This window comes from Halichoerus grypus, chromosome 8 (assembly GCF_964656455.1).
Source record: "Halichoerus grypus chromosome 8, mHalGry1.hap1.1, whole genome shotgun sequence".
In the NCBI taxonomy this organism is placed as follows: domain Eukaryota; kingdom Metazoa; phylum Chordata; class Mammalia; order Carnivora; family Phocidae; genus Halichoerus; species Halichoerus grypus.
The window spans coordinates 70,488,429-70,516,133 of NC_135719.1; the positions used below are offsets into that span (position 1 = coordinate 70,488,429).

A 27,705-nucleotide genomic window follows, 5' to 3' on the forward strand; every position below is an offset into this window, starting at 1 on the left:
TAATTAGCCACTAAATGTGGGAGTTGTTTTGAAGTTAAATTTCCAGCCTGTCTCCTTAACTTTAATTTTTTTACCTTTTATGAGCTCAAAAAACCTAAGTTGAATCAGGTCTGGTTGCCACTGAGACTTCCAGGAAAAAATGTAAATGTTAAGGAAGCACCTATGAAATGATTCATAACGTAGAACTTCCCACTATGAATTCCTGCTGCACCATTGCCTCAGGCTCAGGTAACTAGCTAAAGGTACTGTCTTTTGGATGAGACATCAGCTGTCATTTTCCAGTAATAGTCATTTTAGGTGTGTTGGGCAAGTAGTGTTTCTCCCCAGTCCAATCAGAGGCCTCCTTTTCATTAACTCTGTCTTCCTATCCTTGTTCTCTCTGAAAGTTTAAAGTAGATTTTCTAGAATTTTGCATATCCTATTGAATCTCCAAAATATCCCATCGTCAGGTTTGCTCTGCTCCTCTACAAATGGCAAGTATTGTGTACTTCAGAATCCTAGGTCTGTGGACACTGTGGATTAGCAGTAAGTTTTCGTAATGATTTTCTTTTCTTTGGCAGGCAGTTAGTGATTTTCTCCCCAAGGATTCTGACTGATGCAAAAAATTGCGGGATTATACCTCGCATAAAAGCAAGACAAAAGAAGCAGCATCAGAAAGAGCCAGTGGGGGTTTTACTGTTGTAGGCAAGAGTGTTGCAAATGCCAATGTCTTTTGTCCATCTTCACTCAGAGTCTGAATTCTGCAGAGAATGGCAGAATTGTGTCCAATTTTAAATGAGAGAATAAATAAATTACTTCAGAATGAATCACTGAGTTTACATTTTTAGGCTTGGTCTAGTGTTGATCAATTCCCTTACAGATTCTAGTATTAATCGACTAGTGTTTGTGGAATTCTACTTTGCACAGATGGATGCTGTCTGTCCTACGATATAACCAGATAGGGAGATTTTTAAAATAATACACATGAAATAATTGGACACCCATAGAAGATAGTGATTAAGTGAGAACTGGACCAGGATAGGCAATGCTTGCAAGGTATTGTTAATAGTGCAGGTTGTGGAGGGAGACTGTTAGGACCATGAACTCAGGCCAGTCTCTTCCTGATTGATAAGATGAAAACACGCCAGGTTTTTGTGAAAATTTAGTGAGATATGTATGCACACTAGTGCCAGGTACATTGTAAGTGCTGAACAGATTTTCACCATTATTATTTCTAGTAGGAATACACGAGGAATAGGGAAAAGGGACATTGTTATAGGCAGGAGAAATCAGGGAAGCCTTCTCGAAAGTGGGAAGCTTGAATCAAACCTTAAAGGACCAATAGAGAAGAATTGAGGGACTACAGGTCAGAAAAAGAGCTTGAGCAAAAAGTGATGCAAACAATCATGAGTGAGGAGCACTGAAGAGACCTCTCTAACAAAAAGGAAGGGGCGTGTTTATTTTAGAAAAGAATAGAAATGAAGTTGGCTCAGTATAGCAAGGCCTGATTATTGAGGGGAGTTTGGACTTGGTGTGTTACCGCATAACTGGCAGGGAAATAGAGTGGCCCACAGTGGTAACCAAAGTAGACTAAAGAAGAGAGTGACTGAGCTCTAGAAAGCCTGCTGGTCTGACAGTGGCAGCGAGCCAGGTGTAGGTGATGAGATCCCAGTCCAGGATAGGGACAGTAGGACTATAAAAAGGAGAGGTTCATTTCTGAAGAAGCAGTGGCTGGATTTGGTGACTTGCTTGAATATAGATGAGGACGCATGAGGGCCATTTGGAACTGGCTTTCTTTCAGGACATCCCCTATATTCAATAGTAGCCTCAGGACTGAGGACCCAGGAGTCTGTTGGCTGTAGGATCACTTGTGGGGTGGAGGAGAGGAGAGGACATTCTGTTGTTGTTTATGTTTGTTGTTTAGCAAACTAAAAGTAGCTTCCAGGGAACCCTTAAATGTTTCTTTGCCGAATTCAAGGGATAGGAAATATGAGCCGGAGAATGCCAGGAAAGCTATGCCTATCCCTTACCATGGTAGGCTTAGTGTTAAAGAGAAGGCTTTCAGGGATGCCTGGCGGGCTCAGTTGAAAGAGCATGCAACTCTTGATCTTGGGGTCGTGAGTTCGAGCTCCATGTTGAGGGTAGAGATTGCTTAAATAAATACATGAAAACTTAAAAAAAAAAAGAGAGAGAAGGCTTTCATATCCCCCACCTCATAGGCCTACCACGTACTTAGGCTCTGTGATCTTGGATAAATTCTATAATTCCTATGTGTCTCAGTTTCCTCATCTATAAAATGGGGGTCTTAATAGTGCCTAAATCATAGTGATTATGGGATTTAAGTGAGTTAATACACATAAAGCAACTAGAACAGTGACTGGCAGATAGTGAGCACTAAGTATTAATTAACTATTAATATTATTGTTGTTCCCTCTTTTTAAATGAAAATCCTGAAAAAAAAAAAAGCTAGAGTATGTCTATTTTGCCCAAGACAAGTGAAGGAATGGCTTGGTTTTATGAGTGGATGTCTGCTCATCTTAATATCCTGGGAAAAAATCTGGCATCAAACTACTGCAAATGACAAGTGGCTAGATTGCTCTCAGAATTCCTGGCCTTGCTGTAAGAGTGCCTCAGTCTTCGCTGTATTCTTGTCCTGCCCGTGCAGGTGATTTTTTATGATAGCGACTGGAACCCCACTGTGGACCAGCAGGCCATGGACAGAGCCCACCGCTTGGGGCAGACAAAGCAGGTTACTGTGTACCGGCTCATCTGTAAAGGCACCATTGAAGAACGCATTCTACAGCGAGCCAAGGAGAAGAGTGAGGTAAGCAGCAGGCAAAGGAAGTACTGTAGTGGTGGAGAAGCTGTAAAGTACAACCACATTTACTGGGCTAAGACCCTTGCCTTCTGTGGGTCAGGAAGGGGCGAAAAGTTCTTCTGAATAGAAAATAAAATCAAGCCCTGTACTGCCCTGGCTGTTCATTCCTCACTTTTCTATCTGAATGGTCTCTACAGGCTAGATTGGGCTGTTGTTCATGGCGGGGTGACACCAGTCATGGCCCTCCTGTTTCACATACTTTACCATTCAGGGGAATAAGGAATGACATTTGAGCTCTCATCCTAGTACTCTCAATTTGACAGCCTCTTTTTTTTTTTTTTTTTTTTTTTTTGATTTGACAGCCTCTTAAGTTGTATGCCAAATTTGCTAGTTTCCAAAGAAATGATTATTTGGGGGTTTGAGGGTTTTTTATCTTGATTTCTGTATTATTGGATCTTCTAGCTATCAATTAGCAGTCCTAAGCAAGAGAAGTTCTCATTGTTCTTTCTGTTGGATAAATAATCTGAATGAGCCAGTGAGATGAATGAGAAGAAATAGGGAATCCAAGTGCCAGAAGAGCAGATTGAGAAAGATGTTGCCTTGTTTCTGGATATTAGCCATAAGGGAATGGGTACCTGGTGGTGATGTTTTGATCTGCTTTGGTATAGATTCAGCGGATGGTGATTTCTGGTGGGAACTTCAAACCAGATACCTTAAAACCCAAAGAGGTGGTTAGTCTTCTTCTAGATGATGAAGAGCTGGAAAAGAAATGTACGTACTCTAAACCTCTTACTAAAGCCCTCTCCTCCCTATAAAAGATGTTTCTCTGGCCTCACCCATCCAAAAATGGTAGGGCCTCTTGGCTGTGTGCCAAGGGTAAGCAAAGCCAAAGATTGTATTTGGGTAGAAGCATTTTTTATGTTAATAACTTATATCAAAACCCAAATAAGAATGTGTTATGGAGGGGTGCCTGAGTGGCTCATTCGTTAAGCGTCTGCCTTCGGCTCAGGTCATGATCCCAGGGTCCTGGGATCGAGCCCCGCACTGGGCTCCCTGCTCGGCGGGAAGCCTGCTTCTCCCTCTCCCTCTCCCCCTGCTTGTGTTCCCTCTCTCGCTGTGTCTCTCTCTCTCTCAAATAAATAAATAAAATCTTAAAAAAAAAAAAGAATGTGTTATGGAGTAGAAGGCAAAACTCACATGTATTTTAAAAGTACTATGACTTTGAATAAATTTGCATCAGGGAGGCTGTATCCCTAGACTCCTCAGCAGTAATGAATTTACTCTGTTCTGCCCAAAGAAATGTTTTTATGGAGAAGTTGGAGAAACACACTGCTGTAGCATTCTCCCATGTACTGCTGGCTTTTGAGAACAGTTGGTTTCAGAATTACCTTGTGAGCCCGTGAGGATGTCAGCATCACATCAGAAAGTATGATGAAGCTCCTTTTTTTTGAAGATTTTATTTATTTGACAGAGAAAGACACAGCGAGAGAGGGAATACAAGCAGGGGGAGTGGGAAAGGGAGAAGCAGGCTCCCCGCGGAGCAGGGACCCCGATGCGGGGCTCGATCCCAGGACCCTGGGATCATGACCTGAGCCGAAGGCAGACGCTTAACGACTGAGCCACCCAGGCGCCCCTGATGAAGCTCCTTTCTTACAGTGCTCACCTTGCCACCGCCTTCTAAAACCCTTTCAGGACTCTACAATCATACTTGATCTCTGCAATGCAGAGATATTAAAAGGCTGAAAAGAAAAGGAGAAAGAGGGTGCCTGGGCGGCTCAGTTGGTTAAGCGGCTGCCTTCGGCTCAGGTCATGATCCCAGGGTCCTAGATCAAGCCCCACATCGGGCTCCCTGCTCAGCGGAGAGCCTGCTTCTCCCTCTCCCTCTGCTGCTTCCCCCTGCTTGTGCTTGCTCTCTCCCTCTCTCTCTCTCTGTGTCAAGTAATAAATAAAATCTTTTAAAATTAAAAAATAAATAAATAAAAGAAAAGGAGAAAGAATAAAGGCAAGGAACAGCCCATGACAGTTAAACTGAATGATGGCTTGACCCCCAAAACTGTTAAAAATCCAAGAACTCTGTTCCCTCTCCACATTAAAAAACCAGTTAATCTGCCCTAGACAGATGTCCTACCCTAGAACATAAATATCACAGGGTGTGGCCACCTTAATTTCAGAGAATGAGAATTAGATTACCACAGATACTTCATCAGATCTTCAGATCTTTTTAATTTTCTTGATAGTGAGACTGCGGCAAGAAGAGAAACGGCAGCAGGAGGAAACCAACCGAGTCAAAGAGCGCAAGCGCAAGCGGGAAAAGTATGCAGAGAAGGTATCTCAAGCTTTGGGTGGCCGGCAGGGACCAGCAGGGGACAGGGTGGCACTTACAAAAAAGGCTTTGGGTAGATGGCTTGTCATCTTGGTTACTGGTTGGTATCCAGCTCCAGCTGTATGTGGTAACAGTTCTGTGCTGAATGACATTTGATCAGGAGAAATGCGGCCTTGGTAGACCAGTAGTCCCCACACAGACCTACCTTGTCTGGTCACATGTAATTATGGAAATCATTTGTCGGGGCTGTTGCAAAGCATAAGGCTAAATGCGGATAAGATGGATCTTACTTATATTATCAGATTGCGTAGAATCTTAGAAAGGGCCTAAGAGGTCATTATATCCATCCTACCTTAATTCTGCTAGTGTTCCATTCAGTGTCATCTGTTGTTGGAAAAAGAAATCACTGACCAATCTGTTCATCTCTTTTTCTCTAATTTATGTCAAAGATTTGAGCTGTTTTTTGTCTCCCTTCTGACATTTCCCTCCTGACCCCACCTGGCCAGCTGCGAAGTGGGATGTAATTCCCCTTATATTTCTCCCTGTCTTGCTCTTTCTACCAGAGTTTTATTTCAGTGATCCTTATTCTGGTCTTTATTGACAAGTAAATTGAAGTGAGGCCTTCAGGATTTATTCTTGTTTCAGGAGTCGGCCCATTGGTTCTGACCGGGTTCCCAGACTTAACACCTAAAGATTGTTGGTTCAGAACCACTTTACTACCTTTCAGAAAGTACTTCCTAATTTTTTCTGGTGGGTTTGGCTTACCTTTGGGTTTTGCTGCCCTTCCCATCTTTATCAGCCCTCGTTGGGCCCCTGGTCTTGAACAAGATAGCTACTGTGAGCTTCAGGCATGTTGATAGCTCTGGGTCCTCAAGCCCAACAGTTATCCATGCTTCATTTCCCTGGACTGTTTGGTTTGTCTGAAGCACATGGTCTGACCACAGGTTGATATGATTCTGTCGTAAGTGGAGGTTGACTTCTTCCCCTTATCCAAGCTTGTATTGGGCCTCATGTCCCTTGTCCCTTCGGCCGTATGGCCTTGATGGTCAGCAGCCTAGGAACTTGTCTGTATTATTTGATCATCTTCCAGTAGATATACCAGCTCTTCTTTTGTAAAATCCATACCCTCACTTGTACCTTCTGCTAAGCAGAACTCTCTCTAACCCAAAGGGTGCCCTGGTGTTCACTGTATCAAAGTTGAAAAATCCAGGAACTGTGACTCCACCCTCAAATCTCTAACCCATTACTTAACTACTATTTAGAATTAAAATAGCTTTAATATTCAGAAACCACATCAAAGAAGAAAAGGTGGTGGGGTTTTTTTGTTTTTTGTTTGGTTGGTTTTTATTTTAGCCCAAGTTCAGTAAATTTATTTTGCAAAACAGTTGATATCCTGAGCATTACTGAGCCAACAGGACATCAAAATAAAAAGCTGTCTAAAGTTAAAGGCACAGTACATTAACAAACAAATGACCCTCAGCCACAAAATTACAAATGCAGTTTGGGGTTGGGGTTGGCGGGAGGGGAAATAATCCAAACTACAGCAATGAAGTCTGAACCACAAAAGGTGGTTTTCTAATACAGGATATTGTAGGGTTTGCTGAGTTTGCATCAGAAGCCATCCCTGCTCTGAGTAAAGAAGTTTCAGATAAACATCCAGTGGTAGTAACTACACAAAGACATTAACCCTGATATAGGGGTGGATACAAATGCAGTTAGATACAGTGAGTGGATGTGATTCCCAGAATTTTCCAAGCATATTCTGCAATTTCAGGTCCCTAATCTGTGACAGAGCCCTACTAAACTTGGTTCTAGACCTGCTTAATGTAGCTCAACCCATAAGCATTTACATGTAAACTGAGAAAATAATGACAAAAGCAACCCATTATTTCTTGGGTATGATAAGAACCTTTGTTCTCCTTACGCATATTTAAAAAGAAGGCAGAGTGAAAACAGATGTGCAGAAAATACACTAAAGGCACTGGGCCTCCCTCTTGTAGGACTGAATCAGTTCCACCCCTACAAGTGCTGCAGCTCAGACATGCCCCTCATGGGTCAGGCTTCGTGCAGCCCTGATTCGGTGTGACTCGCCTGCCTCGCAGCTCTGTATTACTGGGGTAGAATATACATAAACTCTTCTTAAGCTATGCCTTTCCTCCTTCCTTAGGAGTTTTTTCCTTCCTTAAAAGTATGCTAATGGAAAAAAAAAAAAAACCTGTAAGTTTACAGAGAGTCAGATTTCTGTCATCACTTTCTTTTCCAACCCCACTTTTCTTTTAGTGCCTATCTTCATGCTTTTTCCAAATTTCTTGATTTGTGTGTTCCCAGAAGAAAAAGGAAGATGAATTGGATGGTAAAAGGAGAAAGGAGGGTGTGAACCTAGTGATCCCATTTGTTCCCTCGGCTGATAACTCCAACCTCTCTGCTGACGGGGACGACTCCTTCATTAGCGTGGACTCGGCCATGCCCAGCCCTTTCAGTGAGGTGAGGCTCCTTTTAGATGCCTTCATTCCAGCGGGGGACTATGTCCTGACCTTGTAGCCTCTGCTTCTCCTGGAGTTCTCCTGCCTTGGGGAAGGGGGCTGCACATGGAATCCATAAGAAGAAAAGGAAATGAGGACAGGCTGGCTTCTCTGGAGCCAAAGCAGGGAATTTCACCGTCAGGAATGAAGCCAGGCAGGAGAGAGAAATAGTGATGAGGTCTGAGAAGCACGTCCTCACATGGGTATGAGGGCCATGGGCTGTGGGCGCCAAGAATGGTGGTGATCGCGACCCTTCCTCCTCCAGATCTCCATCAGCAGTGAGCTGCACACCGGCTCCATCCCCCCCGACGAGAGCAGCAGTGATATGCTGGTCATCGTGGATGACCCAGCCTCCTCAGCCCCCCAGTCTCGGGCCACCAACTCTCCTGCTTCCATAACAGGCTCCGTTTCAGACACTGTGAACGGTGAGTGGTGCTGCGGTCTCATACAGCTTGGGCCTGGTCCAGTGCCTCAGGAGAAGCATGGGTTTCGTGCTGAAGTCCCAACTCCTCCTAAGATCACGGCATTTTCTACTGTCTGTAAACAAGTGGAGGAAAAAGAATTGATAGGCTTATTCTTTCAGTAGCCCTGTCAAGTGAAAGGGAGAAAGAACTTTATAAAGATTTCAAACTTCTTTGTTTTCTAGTCAGCCTTATCTTTCATATTCCACCTTTATTTTTGCTAGTTTTTAATTAAAGTTTGCTTCTCTGGGCCTTTCCTCACTTTGTTCTGTGGGGCCCACGGTGTGATTTCTTGAGGAGCTCTAGCTTTAAAACTTGGGAGTAGAAGTTGGCTCTCCAAGGCAGGAGCACATTGAAGCGCGCAGGTGAATCACAGCGCACCCCTGGGGTTCATTTAGTGATGAAACTCGTTAAAGAAGAAATTCAGGAGTAGTGGAACCACTCTTTTAGAATGAGAAGCAGCTTAAGGAGTCAGGCTGTTTTAGCTGTTCAGGATTCTTACTCTGTGACTCCTTGGCCCAGCCATTAAATGGGGACGGAGCCCTCCCTGGGAGTCCTGAAACACGCCGAGAGACAGCCCTGCCTGTCCGGGGAAGATTCTGTTAACGTGTCAAGAGATTGACTCTTTCTCCCTCTTGGCCCATTTGTTCCCACAGGAATTTCCATTCAGGAAATGCCAGCCACAGGACGTGGTCACTCAGCTCGAAGCCGAGGCCGCCCCAAAGGTTCAGGAAGCACAGCCAAAGGAGCAGGGAAAGGCCGGAGCCGGAAGTCCACCGCAGGCAGTGCTGCCGCAATGGCAGGAGCCAAAGCAGGGGCCGCGGCGGCCTCAGCAGCCGCCTATGCTGCATACGGGTACAATGTGTCTAAAGGTGCGGAGGCCCCTGGGGGCAGGGGTGAGCTGCAGGCTCCCTTCTGGTGAGGGACAGGTTGGAGGGTCTGTGGAGTGTTGTGCCCGGAGAGCAGGTAGGGCACCCCCCGGGGCCAGGAAGCTCCCTCCAAGATGCGCATTTCAGGAATTCTGTTTCAGTAATCCGGGCTAGCATAGTCAGCATTTGCCATCACCCGAGCTGTGTGCATGAGAGAATAACACATGGCCCCCGCTCTGGAGTGTGTAGTAGAAGTGAGAAGAGGGAGCCATCTGTGGAATATGTTTAACAGCAATACACGACAGCATGCGTGTACTGAGTGACAAAAATGGGGAGGCCTTCATTGTAGCTATAGCTCGGAAGAAGGGGGCAGCCATGGACCTGGAGACGAAGTTGCCAGGTTGTAACTCAGAAAGAAGGAGAAGGATGACAAAGGAAGGGGCATATCCGGGGTCACCGAGCAGGTCAGTCAGGCCAAGCTCAAGAGGAGCAATAGGTGTCAGGAGTGGAGAGACATGGCAGGACCTAATGGACAAGAGCCTCTCAGGTGTGTGATGAGGGGCTCTGGAAAGTTTGTGAAAGGAGGTGGCTGTGGTGAGCAGGGCGTGTGGAGGAGGAGGAGAAGCATAGCCTGTAGGACGGCTGCGAGGGGTGGGGAGGGGAGCACCATTCACTGGCCTCCGCACTCAGCATGGGCTTGGTGTGTAGCTGAAAGTGTTGTTGTAGCGGGTGTTGCCCATTATTGGATAGAAGATGCTGAGTAAGTGTCAGCCCCCTTCCCCTTCCTCCTACGGCAGGAATCTCGGCTCTCGTTGGTTTGTTCATTCAATGAATATAAAGTATAATAGCTTAGTCCAGCATTTCTTAACCTTTTGTCAGCTCCTCACATCCTTGGAAAACAACAATCATACCAGCAGTCCAGGCTGCCGTGGCAGGGTCTCACCCCCAGATGGGCGGAGCCACAACACCCATCAGGCTTTCTCCTGGAGATCTGGTCTGAGAAGGGGCTGGAGGGGTGAAGGAGGCAGAGTGTCACAAGAAAAATCAACAATGCTTGGTGACTGGGAATGGGAAAACCAGGGAAAGGACTGATTCAGAGATCCCCTGCAGCTCCCTGGTGGATGGGAAGAGACAGTTGTGTGTCCACCAAGCACTTAATATGCTTTTTCAGGATAGTCAAACCACTCTGCAAGAAACAATTGAAGCATATTAGACAGTGTGTTATGAGGTTGTAAGTGGATTTGGCTCATACAAGGAAGAAAGACTTGTCACCCAGGGAGCCATCACTGAGGATGAGCAATTTGAACTGGGTCCTTGAAGCAGCAGAGTTTGGGGAATAGAGGACATCTTGTGAAGTGAAGGAGGAGTGATTAGGAGCAGCTAATCACAAGTGGTATCCCAAGAAGGAAGAGGGAATACGTAAGAAAATACATTAGTGCCTAAGAAGTTACACACCATCCTGCAGCGTTGGCTTCCCCACATTGTGTGACGTGTGCTCTGCCCTTGAGCATCGAGGTGACATCTTACTCCTTGTGGATGAGGTGATGTGGAGAAGGCTGAGTAGGTGTTGTTTTTCCCTGAAAAACACATCCCTCTTACAGAAAAGACAGTTGACAGGAGAGCAAGCAAAGGTGCTAAGAAGAGGTTGGCAAGGAGTGGGAGGGGTTCCCCACAACCTCACCTCCAGCCCAGACTCCAGCAAGCAAGGTGAGGCACCGGGGCAGCTCACACAGGCCTGGGGCCTATATTCTTCCTGCCTCTTTCTCCCTCCCCACAGGAATCTCTGCTAGCAGTCCTCTGCAGACGTCTCTTGTTCGGCCTGCTGGCCTTGCTGACTTTGGACCTTCAAGCGCCTCTTCTCCCTTGAGTTCCCCTTTGAGCAAAGGAAATAATGTTCCTGGGACTCCCAAGAATCTCCACTTGACCAGCAGCCTAGCCCCAGACTCCCTGGTCCGGAAACAGGGCAAAGGCACCAACCCCTCTGGAGGACGGTAACCACCTGGACCTTCTGGCTTCATTCAACCAAACCAGGGGCCAGAGTCCTGGCCCACATATGGTCTTTGGATGGCTTGCCCAGTGCAGCGTCTTACATCCCAGGTCAGAGGGCAGAGATGACCAGTTGCAGCAAGGGAAGGACAGGCAGGTGGTTGGTGTGAGCACTTTTCTCACCTGTGTCTCAAGAGGAGTGCTCTGGGGGGCCTATGAGGAAGAAGGCCCAAGGACAGAGATCGGCCTCGCAGCATCTCTAGTGAACTTTACAGCCACATCTTAAACCTCGCACTGGGGAAGGGCCTGACATAGACCCCCTGTAGATGCTCAGGCACACAGTCTCCATCCCCATTCCACTTGGGCTCTGGTCATGTCCCTTGCAGAGGCTCTGCAAGTGCTGTGAAGAACCTTCCACAGTGGAGACCTCTCTTAGGGCTGTGATTTCCTGTCGGGCTAGGAAGGGAGGAAATCCTTTATCTGGCATCCTCGGTCTTTGGGCAGCTCCCCGGGTCTCCAGACTCCATTTGCCAGTGTCAGCACCGAAGAGAACAGTGAGTGCAAAAAGGTTAGTGAGTGGCTCATGAGGGTGACAGAGACTAGAGGAGGCATGCCCGGAGGCACTTGTTTTCCCAGCATTTCCTCCCCTGTCCTGCATGGTTCATGCCAGAGAACCTTCAGGTCCCACCAGCAACCGTAGCAGCAGCTTCCACCCCGGGACTCCCAGAAGCCAGTAAAGAAACCAGGAGCCATCTCAATCAGCAGGAGACATCCTCACTGCCCCTCTTGCAGACTCCCCTTGCCCTTCCTGAATGCACAGTCTCCCCACCCCTGCCCTTCAGCCCCCTGCTTGGCTGTATGCACTGTCTATATTGCACTGAGAAAGGAAGGGACAGCAGGAGTGAGGCGGAGAGGATGGAGAAAGGGCAAAGCTCAGCACCGACCCTCCTGGCCCCAGCCCCACCCGCCTCAGCTTGCGCGCCCCCCCCCACAGAGAGGCAAAGGGGTGGTGTTTGCATGGGAGGTGTTTCTGCCTGCCCCCAGCCTGATGTCCCTGGTGGAGCAGGTGCTTCCGGGCGGGCCAGCCTCTAATTTGCACACCTGAAAATCGCGGAATTGAGTTTAGACAGATTGATTTTTAAAACTTTTTTTTGGAGTAGGGGTGATAGGGGAATCATTTAATTTAAATCATTAAGATTCCCCTGCCCAAACCCAGACTCTTGTGTACAGAAGCTATTTAGAGGGAATCAGAAAAATGCCAAGCCTTTTTTCTCTTTGAATGTGCTGTCTATTTTTATAACTGAACTTGTACATATGTATAAAGAGAGACACATCTTTCTTTTACTAACTGGAGAAAAAAATCTTAAATAAAATGGAGTGAGATAATTTTATGTAAATCAGGATGTCTGTGGTCTTTGCAGCTGCCTCTCTTGGGGGCATAGTAGGGTTCTTGGAGGAATGTGGCAGGGTTAAAGGGAAACAGCCCCAACATCATTCCTGTGGTCGGAGAGGACAGGTTGTCATTGGGATGAGGAGTGCTCTGTGGTCATTTCCTCAGTGGCATTTTTAATCAGGCTTAGGAATTTGCCTGCAGCCATCAGAGAGGAGGTCTGACCAGTCCCTGGCATGCTCGAGGCCAGGGCCCTCAGGGTGTGAACTCATTATGACTCAGGACCTAGACTCTAAGACTCAGGTGTGGACGGCTTGGTCTGGTCCACTGTCAGAAAGCTCAAAAGTGGTCATCTGAATACTGACAGGTTCTTTCTCCAGAAACCACAAATGAGAGATGATCCTGGCAATGTGTATTGTGTCAGATCCCCAACTAATAGGTACAACTTTATGGTCCCAATTTCTAAAACTGTGGTGTGTGTACACAAATGTGTGTATTGGCAGTTCCAGTACACTTGTCTGTGGGTCAGTTAAGGCAGCGGAAATACTGACTGTGAACGGAATTCAGTGTTCTCAAAGTTAGCCGTGCTTGTAAGAATCATGAACAAAAACAGTGAAGTATGTTGCAATGATTCCAAAGACATCCATGCTTTGAAAACTTAGCTCTCCGGTCAGTTGGTAAAAGATCAAGTTCCCAGCCTAGACTGGCAGTTGGTGTTTCTCTGATGAGTGAAAACACTGATAGGCTCTTGCGTCACCTTCAGGCAGGGCCCGTGCCGTTCCCAAGTAGGCTGCCTGTGTGGCCTCCCGAGCCTTGGCTCACCCTGCATACCCTTGATCGGAGTCGGCTGGCTCCTGAGGAGCGGCTGTTCACCCAGCCACAGGGTCAGCCCTTTCTTCATTTTGTCCGTCTCCAGTAGCACTATCATACATGCTGGGTCTTGTTTTCCCTGCTGCTGGCAAATTCGACCAAGGCCTCACACAGACCAGGTTACCAGAGTAACCACGCTCTCTTGTCATCACCACTGTGGCTTGTGGTCACAACAAGCCCACTAGGAAGGGTCCTCTCCAGTTCTCATTACTCAGCAAGGCCCCCAGTGGCATTGCTGCTGGAGCCTTGCCAAGGTTGGCAGTGGCCACCTCTCTGGAGACCTGACAACTGGGATTCTGTCACAGCTTTGTCCGGATGTGGGTAGGCTAATGCCCCTGCCTGAAAAGCATGTTGAGTTTTGGATCAGAGGCCTCTAGTCTTCTCAGTTCCCACACATGCTACCATACTCCCCTTTCACCCACTTTTAATCCAGTCCCTGAAGAAGCACAGCTAACATTTCATACGAGAAATGCTCACCGCCTTAATGTTCCTCCTCACCTGACCGTCCCCTCCCTGAGGATAGATGGATGGGACTTGAATCTTAAAAGTGAAGGCTTCAAGCTCATTAACCAGTCCCCAGGTTATGACTCATGCTCTGTCTACCCACTTTCTGAAGACTAGTCCATCTTCCATGTGAGAGAGCCCAGTTCTTAGGAATGCAGGGAAGCAGTCCCCTAACACAGAAAAAAGGCTGGAGAGGGCTCCTGCCTGCTAAAGGAAGTGTCCCTCAGGAAGCCTGGAAGCCCAGGCCTTAGAGTGCAGGTCTGGCCTGGATCACAGTGAGGCCTGTCCCTTTGGCCAGGGTCACCTCGCCGCATGAGTCAATTCTGGGGATCCTAGGTAAGTGAATTTTAAGATTGTGGGTCTGTACGAACAGCCCTGGAAATGCAGGGTCTGTGGTGGGCTTACTATCCCAGTGTCTATGTGTAGGCGTTTGTTGAGGCACCCAGGACTCTTTGGGGACACACCAGGGCTTGCTTGTGTCTCTCTAGTCCTGAGGTTGGGCTGGGCAGGAAGCAGGGCAATGCGGACTGAGCAGTGAGCTGGGTTCTTATGTACAGCTTTGCCCTAGTGTCCGCCAGCGTGTTCCATCTGTAGAGCCTTGCTGGCTTGCACGTGCAGTCCACACCCCTCACCTGTGCCCCTCACAGCAGGCCATCTGTCAGTAGAAACATCTCCCTAGGGGCACCTGGCTGGCTCTGTCCGAAGAGCATGTGACTCTTGATCTTGGGGTCCTGAGTTCAAGCCCCATGTTTGGGTATAGAGATTACTTAAAAATAAAAAAATCTTAAACATCCCATCAATGCCAAACTAGATGCTGAGGCAAGATGAGCAGGTTTTAGCTGACTTCAAGTTTTAGAGATTCTCAGATGGACCTCCAAGGCTGCTGCAAGTGAGGAGCACAGGGGCGTGGCCGCCCCAATTAACCAGCTCCGGTCTGCTTTTACTGCCAGGCGAAGATTCTGTGTGGAGTTCAACTGCAAGGAAAAAAAAGAATTTGAAACCTGAACCATCCCTTAAGGCAGTGTTTCTCAAACATAATATGCATGAGTCACCTTGGGATCTTGAATTGCAGATTGAGTTTTAGCAGGTCCAGGGTGAGACCTGAGAGTGCATTTCTAACGCGTCCTAGGTGATGGCCATGCTGCTAGTCCTTGGACCACACCTGGCATAACAGGGCCTTCGAGCATCCTCCAGCCCTGCCAGCCTGAGGAAACTACCTCTGGATGTCCCCACCCCAGCCAGGAAACCCTGTGCAGGAAATACAACTTTATTCTTTCCCTGATTCCACTTAATCCACCTGATGACAGAAAATGAAAGCCCAGTATTTCCAGGAAAAGTTGGCCCCATATGTATTTTTTCAGGGGTGTTTTGTTTTTCATTTTAAAACTGTCGGTTCGTGATTTTTTCCGTCCCCCTCCCCTGTCGGCAGCACCTCTGTTAGACATGTTAGGTACACGAGGGCTCTGCTCTGTTGCTGTTGCTCTGTCCAGTGCTCCCGCCAACATGGAGCCTCTAGTGCTGGCCGCCACTGCAGGGTCTGCGATCCCTACACTCACTGTTTTGTGCTGCCTGTCTTCTTATCATGGCCACCAGGCTCCTCAGGGTCAGTTAACTGTCTTAGCTCCTTGCTAAACCCTTCTCAAGGGCGTGGGGAAATTTGGCTGCTCAAGAGACCACTGGCTTGTGAAGCCATGCAGTTTGGGAGGCAGCTGTGGCCAGTGATGGCTGCCCGCGAGCATCTTCACAGTGCTCATTCAAACCACTCAGATGTAGGGCGCCTGGGTGGCTCAGTTGGTTAAGCGACTGCCTTCAGCTCAGGTCATGATCCTGGAGTCCCGGGATCGAGTCCCACATCGGGCTCCCCGCTCAGCGGGAGGCCCGCTTCTCCCTCTCCCGCTCCCCCCTCTTTTGTGCGCTCTCTCTCTCTCATTCTCTCTCTCAAATAAATAAATAAAATCTTTAAAAAAAAAAAAAAAACCACTCAGATGTAAAAGGTGTATGGAGGGCAGGGTCTGTTCTAGAGAAGTCAGAGCCTCTGGCTGTCTTGAAACCATGTGCCTGGGTATTTGCTCTGTGGTAGCAAATGGTGCTGGGAAAGGCCCCTTTGTGGAGGCTCCTGAAGACTGGGGACAGGCACTTGGGCTATTTCAGTCCTCACCGAAACGACCCACCCATTTGTCACCCTGCAAGTGTCTGGGGCAAACAGTGCCAGGCCTGGGCTGTGGAGATACCAATCCCAGGTGATAGTCACCAGGGCTGGGTTTAAAAGGTGGAAGGAAGGAGGAGGAGGAGGGAGGACATGCCTGAGGCCCGCTTCCTGGGTGTGGAGGGCTGGATGTCTCCCTCCTCACCAGGCCTCCCCTCCCCGCACCCCCGGCCTCTTCCTGAGCTCCCATTTCTTCCTTGCTTCAGGTCCTCATACTTGCTGGCTCCCCTTTTCTCTTTGAAACTGCCACCACGGGGCGCTTGGCTGGCTCAGGTGGTAGAGCGTAAGACCCTTGATCTCAGGGTTGTGAATTCAAGACCCACGCTGGGTGTGGAGATTACTTTAAAAATAAATAAAAATAAAAAATTTAAAGCTGCCACCAGCCACTCTCTCATTCCACCCTTCCCCCCACCCCATTATGGCAAGCTACTGGAGGATGTACCCCTGGTTTTCTCCTGGCTGCTGCCAAAAATGAACATCTTGCTTTTTTCTATATTAAGGGTTCTCTTCCTCATCAAAACAAGGACACCAGGAAAAAGCAGAACTGGACATAGGAAGTTACAAAGCTCAAGATATATATCACAGTTCTCACGGAGTCTTTGGTTCCTAGTTCCTGGCACCTTGGGTGAGAGAAACAAGGATTCCAGAGAGAGAGGCTCCCCAACTCTTTCCTTCCTCTTAGGTAAAAGTTCTTTCCCAAAAGGCAGGGGACTCTGCTCCTGTGAGCAGCCCTGCAGGGCCTGTGCCTCTGCTCTCCTCCCTGTGGGATTTCTTTGTCTTGGGACCCAAAGCTCAAGAATGAAAGCCTGGCTCCGGGTGCTGAGTGGCCTCTCTGGGTCTGACCTGGACTGGGGATTAGGCTCTAGCAGCCTCCCAAGGCAAAAAGGAAGCAGGGGCACAGAGGGTCAAAGCCATAGGAGACATGGGGAGTTTTCTAAGCTTCCCCATCCCCAGCTGGTGACCCCCAAAGAGCAGCTCTATGGGAGAATAGCCCAGAGCATTCTGAATGTCTTACCTCCTCCTCCACCATCACGCAACCACAGACCCCACCCTGAGTCAGGCCCACCTGTGGCTGTTCCTTCCACCAGAGAAGGAGAAAGGGCTCCCTTCCCAATTCCCAGGTGAGGGGTCCTGGAAGACCCTGGGTGGCTCCGCACCTTGTCCCCTTGAAGTCCTGGTGCCACTTGCCTGGGAATGTCTGAGGAAGATGGGGGGTGGAGGGCTCAAATCCAATGGGTTGTTGGGGCAGAGTGGCTTCAGTGGTCTCAGTTTGCCCTCAGCCCAATGGATTTTGAAAGGGCAGCATAAACTCAGTTGCCCAGAATCTTTCTGAATAGCTAAGTCTTTCAGAGAGCTGACATTTAACCCTTTGAAGCACCAGAATTTATCTTGGTTAGAACTCTAAGAGATTTGAGGAATGTCATTGCTTCAACACACCGAACTAAACATATCTTAACATTTCCTGAGGACCTGGGTCACGTGAGCATCTGGTGCTCAGGCTCACTGCGGTGTGACTACTGCGTGCCCAATGCTGACGCCAGCAGCTACACAGTTCTTAAGTCTGAATAGGACCTGTGCCCCCTCACTGTCTTTGTGCCAGTATGAGGTAGCCCTCTCTCTTCTGATGTACTTTTTCCAAATTCTAGGGGGCTTGGAAACCATTTTACTTAATTTGGAACTTCTGAAGGAGGAATCATGGGCTCTCCTAGGAATAAAGTAATTGAGCTTCAGCGCACGCCCCCTGTTTGGCCTGCCTTCTGGCCCTCTGCTGGCCTCCAGTACCTTTGTTCTGGATAAGCCAAGTGTCTTAGATGAGCATGTTCTGATTTTTAACCAGTTCACTAAAGCTTGTTGTCTGTATTTCTCCCCCCCCCTTTTTTTTTTAATTTTTAAAAACCAAAAAATGTATCGATTAACTTAAATAACTAGGAACAGCTCTGCCAAGGGGTCTAGGCAATAGTTTGGTGCATGCTCACTCTCAGAAGGCAATCTGAAGGCAACGTAAGCAAATGTAGTCCATCATCCATCCGAGCTTGGGGAGAGCAAGGAAAATGAAGTGGGTGATCTCAAAGGCCAGTGTCATTGAACCTGAGCTCCTGATCTCCTCTACTCCCCTGTGCTTCATCTTTGTGGGAACAGGCTAGTCATCCCTAAGGACTAATTGCTGATGTCCACTGGTTGGGCCGTAAATCCTCTGACCAAATAATATCATTGCTTACATTGGTTAGGATAGCACACACTGCTGTAACTGAGACCCCAAAAATGCAATGGCTCAAATGAGCTATAAATCCATATTTCTCTCACATAAGAGTTGGAATTCATATCTGTTCAACATAATCATTTAAGGTCCCAGGTTCCTTTCATTCTGTTTCTTGCCACTTCCATACATCGTCCTCATCTGCATGGTCAATGCTGGTTTGCAAAAACATAGGAGGGGGAAAGGCTGGGGAGGAGGTTCACCTACTAGCTTAAGAGTTAGACCCTTAAGTGGCTTATAGCACTTTGGCGGCTCACATTCTCAGAACAAGATTTAGACCCAAAGACCCACCTAACTGCAAAGGAGGCTGCCGTACAATAATAGAAAAAGAGAATGGATTTGAATGGACAGCTGTTAGTCTTGGACACAACACTCCAAAGGAAAATGGGCCATATCATTTATTCAAGAATTTTTTTTTTTTTAAGATGTTATTTATTTGACAGAGAGACACAGCAAGAGAGAGAACACAAGCAGGGGGAGTGGGAGAGGGAGAAGCAGGCTTCCCGTGGAGCAGGGAGCCCGATGCGGGGCTTGATCCCAGGACCCTGGGATCATGACCTGAGCTGAAGGCAGACGCTTAACGACCCAGGCGCCCCTCAAGATTTATTTATTAAGCACCTTCTATGTGCTGGACCCTGTACATGCATAGAAAATGCGCACACATGTGCAAATGTTCATAATCATACAGGGAAATGTTCAACCTCAACAGTCAAAGAAATGCAAAATAAAACAATGAGATTCCAAGCTTTTCCTATCAGAATGGCTAAGATTTGTTTTTTCTTTTTAATATTTATTTTTTTTAAAGATTTTATTTATTTGTCTGAGAGGGAGAGCATGTGAGAGAGCATAAGCAGGGGTGGACGCAGAGGGAGAGGGAGGAGAAGCAGACTCCCCAGTGAGCAGGGAGCCCAACACAGGGCTGGATCCTAGGACCCTGGGATTATGACCTGGGCCGAAGGCAGACACTTAACTGACTGAGCCACCCAGGCACTCCTGAGATTGTTATATATTTATCTGAGAGAGAGAGAGAGAGCTCCAGGCACCAGGTATGGGGGGTCAGAAAGGGGCAGAGAGAGAATCTCAAACTGACTCCCTGCTGAGTGCAGATTCCCCACTCAGGGCTCGATGCAGGGCTCCATCTCACGACCCTGAGATCACGACCAACACCGAAATCAAGTCAGACGCTTAACCGACTGAGCCATCCAGGCGCCTCTGAGATTTCTTTTAAAGGCTTATTTATTTGTGGCACCTGGGTGGCTCAGATGGTTAAGTGTCTGCCTTCGGCTCAGGTCATGATCCCAGGGTCCTGGGATGGAGCTCCGCGTCAGGCTCCCTGCTCAGCGGTGAGTCTGCTTCTCCCTCTGCCTGCAGCTCCCCCTGCTTATACTCTCCCTCTCTCTCTGTCAAATAAAAAAATTAAAAATCTTTTAAAAAATAAATAAATAAATAAAGGCTTATTTATTTATTTGAGAGAGAGAGAACACAGGGGGAGGGTCAGAAGGAGAGGGAGAGAAGCACATTTCCCCATGAGCACAGAGCCCCATTCAGGGCTCTATCTCCCGATCCTGAGATCATGACCTGAGCTGAAACCAAGAATCGATGCTTAACTGACTAAGCCACGCGGGTGCCCCTGAGATTTGTTTTTAAATGACAGTTGCAGGAGTTGGAGAAGATACAAGGAAATGGGCCTTGTCACAAACTCCTGGTAAAATCAGAGGCTGATTTACTGTGAGATATTACAGTTTAAGCTTCAGGACACCTCACTTTGGAAGGGCCTTTTTTGCATAGATGGCATGGAACACTGCTTCAGCCTGGGGGAACTCCTCGGCCTTGGAAGAGGTGGTCCTGGGGCTGTTCTTCAACCTCCAGTGAAGTGCCCTTGGCCTTCATCCAGTGTTCAGATCCCATTGTTAACCCCCAGGAGAGTTCTGAACAAGACACTGTTTACCTTGACCTGGGCTTCAGAGCCAACAAGCCCTCCAGGAACTGGCATGGTGGCTGGCACCAGAACAGTAAGGCCCTGGCTGGCTGGACCATGGGAAACCATGTTTACTGAGATCAGTGAGCGATGCCTCGCCCAAGCAGGCATCTCTGAGGAAGTTACAGAGGTAGCAATGGGACACTTCCCAAAATGATCAATAAAAGTATATTAAACACTTTCAGGGCGCCTGGCTGGCTCAGTCGGAGGAGCCTAGTGCCTCTAGTGGATTTCAGGGTCCTGAGTTCAAGCCCGATGCTGGTGTAGAGATTACTTAATCTAGAAGAAGACATTTTCTTTCTATTTTTTCTATAGAAGGTGCAATTGCAATATCATTATTGCTTGAAAAAGCCATCAAAGACTATGCAGCCCTCCATACCCACTAGAATGACTATAATTAAAAGGACCAATAATAACAAGAATTGATGAAGATGTGGAGAAATCAGAATCATTCATTGCAGAAGGTAACAAACATAAAATGCTGCAGGTGCCTTGGAAAACAGTTCAGCAGTTCCTGGAAAAGTTCAACATAGAGTTACTGGGATGGTTAGTTTTATGTATCAATTTGACTGGGCCACAGGGTACCCAGACATTTGGTTAAACATTGTTCTGGGTGTTTCTGTGAGGGTGTTTTTGGATGAGCTGAGCGTTTAAGTCAATAGACTAAGGAAAGCAGACTGCCCTCATTCAATGAGGTGGTAGGTGGGCCTCATTCAATCAATTGCAAGCCTGAATAGAACAGGAAGTCTCACCCTCCCTCCAGTAAGAGAGAATTAGTCCTGATTGAGTGCCTTTGGACTGGAATGTTGGCTTTCTCCTGCCTCAGACTGGAACTGAAACATTAACTCTTCCTGCCAGCTCTCGGGCCTAACTGTACCATTGGCTCTCCTGGGTCCCCAGCTTGCTGGCTCATCCTGCAGATCTTGGGACTTGTCAGCTTTCATAATCACATGAGCCAATTATGCTAGCTCTATCTTATCTATCTGTATGTTAATCAATGAGATAGATAGGTAGATAGATAGATAGATAGATAGATAGATAGATAGACAGACAGACAGACAGACCTATTGGTTCTTTATCTCTAGAGAGCCCTGACTAATAATGTGACCTGGGAATTCCATTCCTCCATATAAACCCAAGAAAATGAAACACATTCACACAAAACCTGTACACAAAGGTTCACAGCAGCATTATTCATAATAGTCAAAAAGTAGAAACAACTCAGGGCGCCTGGGTGGTTCATTCCCTTAAGCGCCTGCCTTCAGCTCAGGCTGGGATCAAGTCCCACATCAGGCTCTCTGTTCAGCGGGGAGCCTGCTTCTCCCTCTCCCTCTGCCCCTCACCCCCGCCTGTGCTCTCTTTCTGTCAAATAAATAAATAAAATCTTTAAAAAAAAGAAAAGTAGAAACAACTCAAATGTCCATCAACTGATGAATGGATAAATACAATGTGTTGTCCATACAGTGCATTATTACCCAGCAATAAAAAGGACTGAAGTACTGACATGTGCTACAATGTGGATGAAGCTTGAAAATGTTAAGTAAAAGAACCCAAATACCAAAGATCATGTATTATATAATTATGAAATGTCCAGAATGGGCAAATCCATAGAGACAGAGGTAGATTCAGTGGTTGCCTAGGGCTGGGGGCATTGGGTGGTAACAGGTTAGGGATGTGAGGCTTCTTTTTGGGTTAATGAAAGAGTTCCAGAGTTGACTGTGGTGGTAGTTGTATACCTCTGTGAGCCACTAAATTATACATTTTAAAGGGTGAACTATGTGGTATGTGGATTACATTTCAATAAAGCTGTTGGGTGGGGGAGAATGATACAGCCAAAAATGTAGGCGGAAAGTGTTAGTTTGAACAACATGAAATTGTTTGTTAACCATATGTGACTTTTTTACCTAAAAATGTGGCAGTTTCATGTTTCAAGCTATTGATAATTTAAAATGTTATTTTATAATTTTTGAGTTATTTTTCAGCTTTTTAAATTCTAAATGTTTGCTTTTGAACTTAATTTTGTATTCTTTTAAAAAAAAAGATTTATTTGAGAGAAAGAGTGTACACACATGTGCAAGCGGGGGTGGGGGCAGAGGGAGAGGGAGAGAGAGGATCCTTAAGCAGACTCCCCACTGAGCATGGAGCCCGATTTTGGGTGGGGGGGAGGCTGGATCCCACGACCCTGAGATCATAACCCCAGCGGAAATCAAGGGTTGGGCTCAACCGACTGAGCCACCCCTGTATTCTTTTTTCTTAAAGATTAGGGTTTTCCCAAATTGCTTAAACTTTAGGCCTCACACACCCAGATCCCAGGAAAGGGAATGTAAAGTGATAGAGCCGTAACCTAGGACAGTTTGACCATATGTATCATGAATTTTAGAAATATCCACACCCTCTGACCCAGCCACTCTACTTTTAGGGATCTGTTTTCAGGGGATAATCAAGTTTGCTGTAGGGCAGGTCTTCTCAGTTTTCATGCGCAGTCTCCTGAGTGGGGCTCTTCTTAAAATGCAGACTGCGATTCAGTAGGTGTGGGGAGGTCCCTAGATTTCCGCATTTCCAGTTAGTTCCGAACGATGTGGAGGCTGCTGGTTCACAGACCCCCCGGTCTGAGTAGCCAGACTGCAGAGGACATTCTTTGGCTGTCTAGCCAGCATCTTCCCTTTCTGCATTTGTGCAAAAGCCACAGGGGTAGGCCTAACCCCCCCACACACACACCCTGCCCCAGTGACGTGGCATGGGTGGGCCAGAGCCCTGGCCCGAGGCAATCAGAGCCTAGTCTCCCTCCCTCCTGGCTATCTTGTCATACATTGGCCGGAGGGAAACAGGCCCTAAGCTCTCTTTCCCACACCCTCCATGGGTGCGAACTTGAAAGCTTGTTGCCCCAGGGGCTGAGGGTGAGGTGAGAAAAGAAGCCAAAGCCCTGATTGAGCCTTGCCTGAAACTCCCTTTTTAACTTTTGGGTTTTGCCAGTAAGTCCGATTTGGCTTAACTAAGCCCACTAGAACTGGATTTTCTGTTGTATGCAATTAACTTAAGAGGTTCATAGCAGCATTATCAAACCTTGCAAAAGATTGGAAACAACCCAGATAGAAACTATAGGATTGGTTATGTAAATTTTTATACATTGATATGATGGAATATTAGGTTAGCCATGTAGCATATTTTCAAGAGGAAAATCCTCACAATTTAGTCTTAGGTGAACAAGTAGGACACAAAGTAGTCAAGTGTGATCAGATGGGTCTTTTCACTTGCCTATGTATATAATGTAGGTTTTTTTAAAAAAATTATTAATAAACTTTTTACTTTGGAGTGGTTTTAGGTTCCCAGAAAAGTTGCAGAGGTGGTGCCAAGAGCTCCTGTAACCCCCTCACTCAGTTTCCCCTGATGATAATGTAGGTTTTTATTTATTTATTTAAAGATTTTATTCATCTATTTGACAGAGAGAGAGAGCACAAGCAGGGGGAGCAGCAGAGGGAGAGGGAGAAGCAGGCTCCCTGCTGAGCGAGGAGCCCCATGGGGCCCCGGGATCACAACCTGAGCTGAAGACAGATGCCCAACCACTGAGCCACCCAGGCGCCCCCTAATGTAGGTTTTTAATAGAGTAGTAAGAGGGCAGACTAGAAGGAAGGACAGTTTCCTGGATGGCAGAAATGTGAATCAATTTTAATGCTTTCTACCATTCTATATTTTCCAAACTTCCCACTATGATTATGTGTTATTTGATATATAATTATTAATAAAAGAAGTAAATGTTTCTTAGGGAAATTCAGGGAAAAAGCTCAAAAGCAAGAAGAATTACTTCCCAGAATAAAGCTTTCTTACAAGGCATCTCCGTTTCAATTTGGTTCATGTGATAAAGTAACATAGCACCCCCCACCCACACCCCCACATACATACAGTAATGTTTTCAAGGGACTCTAGAGAAGCTGTACTTCAGGCAAAGGCATGGCCTGGCATTTCACATACCTTGAGGAGCTAGTTGAAGGCAGATATGCCCTTTTCCATGTCTCAAATTAGATTCCGAGCATTGACAGAGTCCCTACTTCTTGCAAGGCTGATGTTCTGGTTTACCTGGGCGTAGGGCCGGCTTTTCTTCTGGGTGGGAAAGGGAGCCCCCTGCTTGGCCCACCACCCAAATAAGTACCCTTAACTGTTCAGGGTTGCTTCCACCACTGCTTTATGCATGGGCCCCTTTTCTTTTTTTCAAATCTGCATTGTATTTTTTTTTTTATTTTTATTTTTTTAAGATTTTATTTATTTGACAGAGAGAGACACAGAGAGAGAGGGAACACAAGCAGGGGGAGTGGGAGAGGGAGAAGCAGGCTTCCCGCAGAGCAGGGAGCCCGATGTGGGGCTCGATCCCAGGACCCTGGGATCATGACCTGAGCCGAAGGCAGTCGCTTAACGACTGAGCCACCCAGGCGCCCCTGCATTGTATTTTATTATATATTTGATTTATTTACTTATGAATAAGTAATAAATTTATATCATTCAAAATCAAAAACATAACAAAAGGGCATAAGAAGAAAAAGTCTCTCTCCCATTCCATCCCCTGGCCTCCAGTTCCCCTCCTGGGAGGCAAACTGTGTTGACAGTTTCTGGTGATTCCTTCCAGATATATTTCTATGCTTTTTAAAAGACATGATTGTATTCATACTATGTATCTAACTTTGTATGCTTTTTTTCCCTTTCTTAACATTAAATGGTAATGTTAAGAGAGTACTATAGAGAAAGTAACAGTAGTAAATAGTCTTACTAAATATTCATAACGACTGCAAATATGCCGTGGAAGGGGGCGTGAGCCATTCGGTTGTCCTACTGCTGGACAGCTAGAGTTTTCCCCCCCGAAAGCCCTCTGATTGTGTCCAAACGAAACTACCGCCTGGGTTCAGCCAGCAATTGCATTTGGTTTGGACACTGATCGGCCGTTGGCTCCCCTGGGACCCAGGGCTCTGGGGTGAGGAGGAGGCCCAGGGCCCAGCCCAGAGGGACGAGCGGGTGGTCCCTGGCCCTCAGGGGCTGGCTGTGTGGTCCTGGCCAGTAGGGGAGATATATTTAGCTGGGTCAGAGGCTGCTGGCTCTGTCATGACCCAGGAGGACTGTGCTGTTGGTAAACAAGCCAGAATGGAGTGACTTCAGCCAGCCTGTCCTTCCTCCTTCCTCTCCCCGACTTGCTGGCAGGGCAGGGCCTGAGAGAGGTGGAGGAGGGCCTGACCAGGGAGCGGGCTCATACAGAGGGGCTCCTGCGAGGCACCCAGCAGTGACGCGGCCTGTCTCACTGCCCCAAGTTTGTTTCTGTCATTTCCCTGCTTGCTTTTCCTCACCCGCCCTCCCCAGCTTGGCACAGCCTGGGCAGCCCGGGAAGCTCTCCCTTCCTCTGCCTCCTCCCGCTTGTCCCTTTGTCTCTCCACCTGGTCAGCCTGACTTGACCTCAGTGCTCTGCGAGGCAGCAGAGTTTGTTTATGTAGTCATTCATCCTAGTCAACTCATTTATCTGTTTATTTGTCTAGCAACTCTTTTTTGAGGGCCTGAGATAAGCCAGGCTCTGTGCTGGGCACCAAGGTATAGCCATGAACAGGAAGGTGTCAGCCCCGGCCTTCATGGAGCTGGCACTCTAGTGCGGTTAGAGAATCCAGTACCTAATTAGGTGTTGCTGAAAAATAATAGTGTTAAATGGTAATAATAAGCAACATTCACCCAGTGCTTTAAAGTGTACAGTTTTTCACTGATAGCTCATCTAGTCCCAAGACTGTGAGAGGTAGCTATGATTATCAGTCTCCCTTTAAAGATGAAGAAATTGCAACTCAGAGATATTAAATCACCTGGCCAGGGACTCAGAGGCTACTCACAGGGAAACTGGTTCTTGAACCCAGTCCCTCTGACCCCAAGCCCATGTCTCTCCTGAAAAAGGGGAGCCACTGGAACTGGATGGGAACTGGCAGCTCTTCATTTTCCATTTGCGAAGATGGAGCCAGAGAGAGGAAAGGTGCCTTGCCTAAGACACAGCTTAAAACAGACACTGGAACCTCTGGATCCCAGGTCAGTGCTCACTCTTTGCCTCTGAACAGCTGTTCGATGATCTCCTGACTGGGCCCTGGCGGGTCTGTCTCCTTGCCTCCCCTGCACCCTTCCCCAGCTCACCCCCTCTGCTGCATAGACCCTCTTATGGGGAGACAGCCCAGAGTGTTCTCCCCAACCCCCATCTTCCCCTCACCTGTGCCTGCCTCTCCGAGGTTTTCATTTAACAAATGTAATATGAGCACCTACTGTGTGCAGGCTCTGCTGGGTGCTGGGGGCAGACAAGAAACACAGTGCTATCAAAGCTGCAGGACAGGGGCGCCTGGCTGGCTCAGTCGATAGAGCCTGTAACTCTTGATCTCAGGGTTGTGAGTTCGAGCCCCACGTTGGGTGTAGAGATTACTTAAAAATTTAAAAAATCTTAATAAATTAAAAATAAAAAATCTTTTTAAAGGCTGCAGGAGAAAAGCCCAGGTATCAGAGACACACAATAGGGCCCCAAAGTCAGGCCCTGGCGGTCAGGGAGAGGAGGAGGGTCAGGGAAGGCTTCCCAGAGAAGGTGACATCTCAACTGAGCCCTGAAGCTGCAGTCACAGATTAGCCAAGCCAGAGCTGGCAGGGCAGGGACTGCCGGGGTGAGGGCCTGGAGGACGCAGGACAGGGCAAGAAAGCCCCGCGCATGTCGCAGACGTGTGGCAGGCTTCTGTCAGGTCAGCTCCCGTCTGTTTGGCGTGTGTCATGCCTCACGGCTGCAGGTGGCCTATGAGCAGGAACTGGGTCTCCCTTCCTGTGGAAACCCCCATGGGCAAGGGCCTACTCCTGTGGACAGATGACTCAGACACCCCACGTAAGCAGCTTGTCATCAGCTTTTACCCCCGAGGACTCACCGTCCCTCCCAGCCAGAGCCACAGGCATGTCTGACACTCCCCACGTTCTGCACCCTCCTGACCTGGCACAAACGGGACTAGGCCCAGGAGGGGCTGTGCCAGGCTGGAGGCTTCGACTGCGGCGGGGAGAGCCACACGTGGATACATTACTGTCCCCATTCTCCCCGCCCCTCCCTCCCGTCACCAATCCCCTCGGGCTATGCCTGGGAAGGCCAAGCTCCCCCGCCTGTGGGGACAGGGCGCAGCACCCCATGAGAGAAGCACAAACAGCCCTCTGGCTTAGTGCCCAGAGCACGAAGGAGGAGCAAGGGCAGAGATGTTGCCCCTTACTATGCATGCCAAAGAGTAGCCCTTCTCCTCGTGTGTGTTTAGGGCCTGGCCTCTCCCAGATAGACGAAGGGAGAGAGTAGCCAGCCCGGGGTGGCAGCCACCAGTGTGGGTCAGTACTGGCCCAGTCAGGTACGTGCTGGGGCTGCCCATGCCCGGCTGGTCTGCCCTTGTCCTTGTGAGTCCCTGTCCCACATTCCTGGGCTGTGCACATAAATATTCAGATTGCATATTAGCAAGGGGAGGCAGCTTGGCACTTTCCCTTGGCTGACTGAGATTTTCACGTGGTCTTTCCCTCCAAAGGGAC

At 47.8% G+C, this 27,705-nt stretch overlaps 1 protein-coding gene and 2 long non-coding RNA genes across 7 annotated transcripts in view; 2 read left to right on the forward strand and 1 right to left on the reverse strand.

Moving 5' to 3' along the window:
* The window catches only part of INO80 (INO80 complex ATPase subunit), a 133,185-nt gene extending 120,830 nt beyond the window's left edge, over positions 1-12,355 (forward strand). For 2 of the 4 annotated variants that reach the window (XM_036084214.2, XM_078079518.1), the window contains exons 30-36: positions 2,645-2,803; positions 3,466-3,568; positions 5,035-5,123; positions 7,449-7,604; positions 7,908-8,067; positions 8,760-8,975; positions 10,750-12,355. In XM_036084214.2, the coding sequence (XP_035940107.1) occupies positions 2,645-2,803; positions 3,466-3,568; positions 5,035-5,123; positions 7,449-7,604; positions 7,908-8,067; positions 8,760-8,975; positions 10,750-10,967 (1,101 nt within the window). In that variant the 3' untranslated portion in view covers positions 10,968-12,355. The remainder of the gene's footprint in view (positions 1-2,644; positions 2,804-3,465; positions 3,569-5,034; positions 5,124-7,448; positions 7,605-7,907; positions 8,068-8,759; positions 8,976-10,749) is intronic. The other 2 variants (XM_036084216.2, XM_036084217.2) reach the window with 2 other exon arrangements.
* The window catches only part of LOC144382898 (uncharacterized), a 124,838-nt gene that overhangs the window by 92,905 nt on the left and 4,228 nt on the right, over positions 1-27,705 (reverse strand). For both annotated transcript variants that reach the window (XR_013450492.1, XR_013450493.1), the window contains exon 2: positions 14,490-14,696. This is a non-coding gene — a long non-coding RNA (uncharacterized LOC144382898). The remainder of the gene's footprint in view (positions 1-14,489; positions 14,697-27,705) is intronic.
* LOC144382899 (uncharacterized) lies at positions 14,477-27,678 on the forward strand. The gene is made up of 3 exons (XR_013450494.1): positions 14,477-16,610; positions 20,479-20,627; positions 26,077-27,678. It is a non-coding gene; the product is annotated as an uncharacterized LOC144382899 (long non-coding RNA).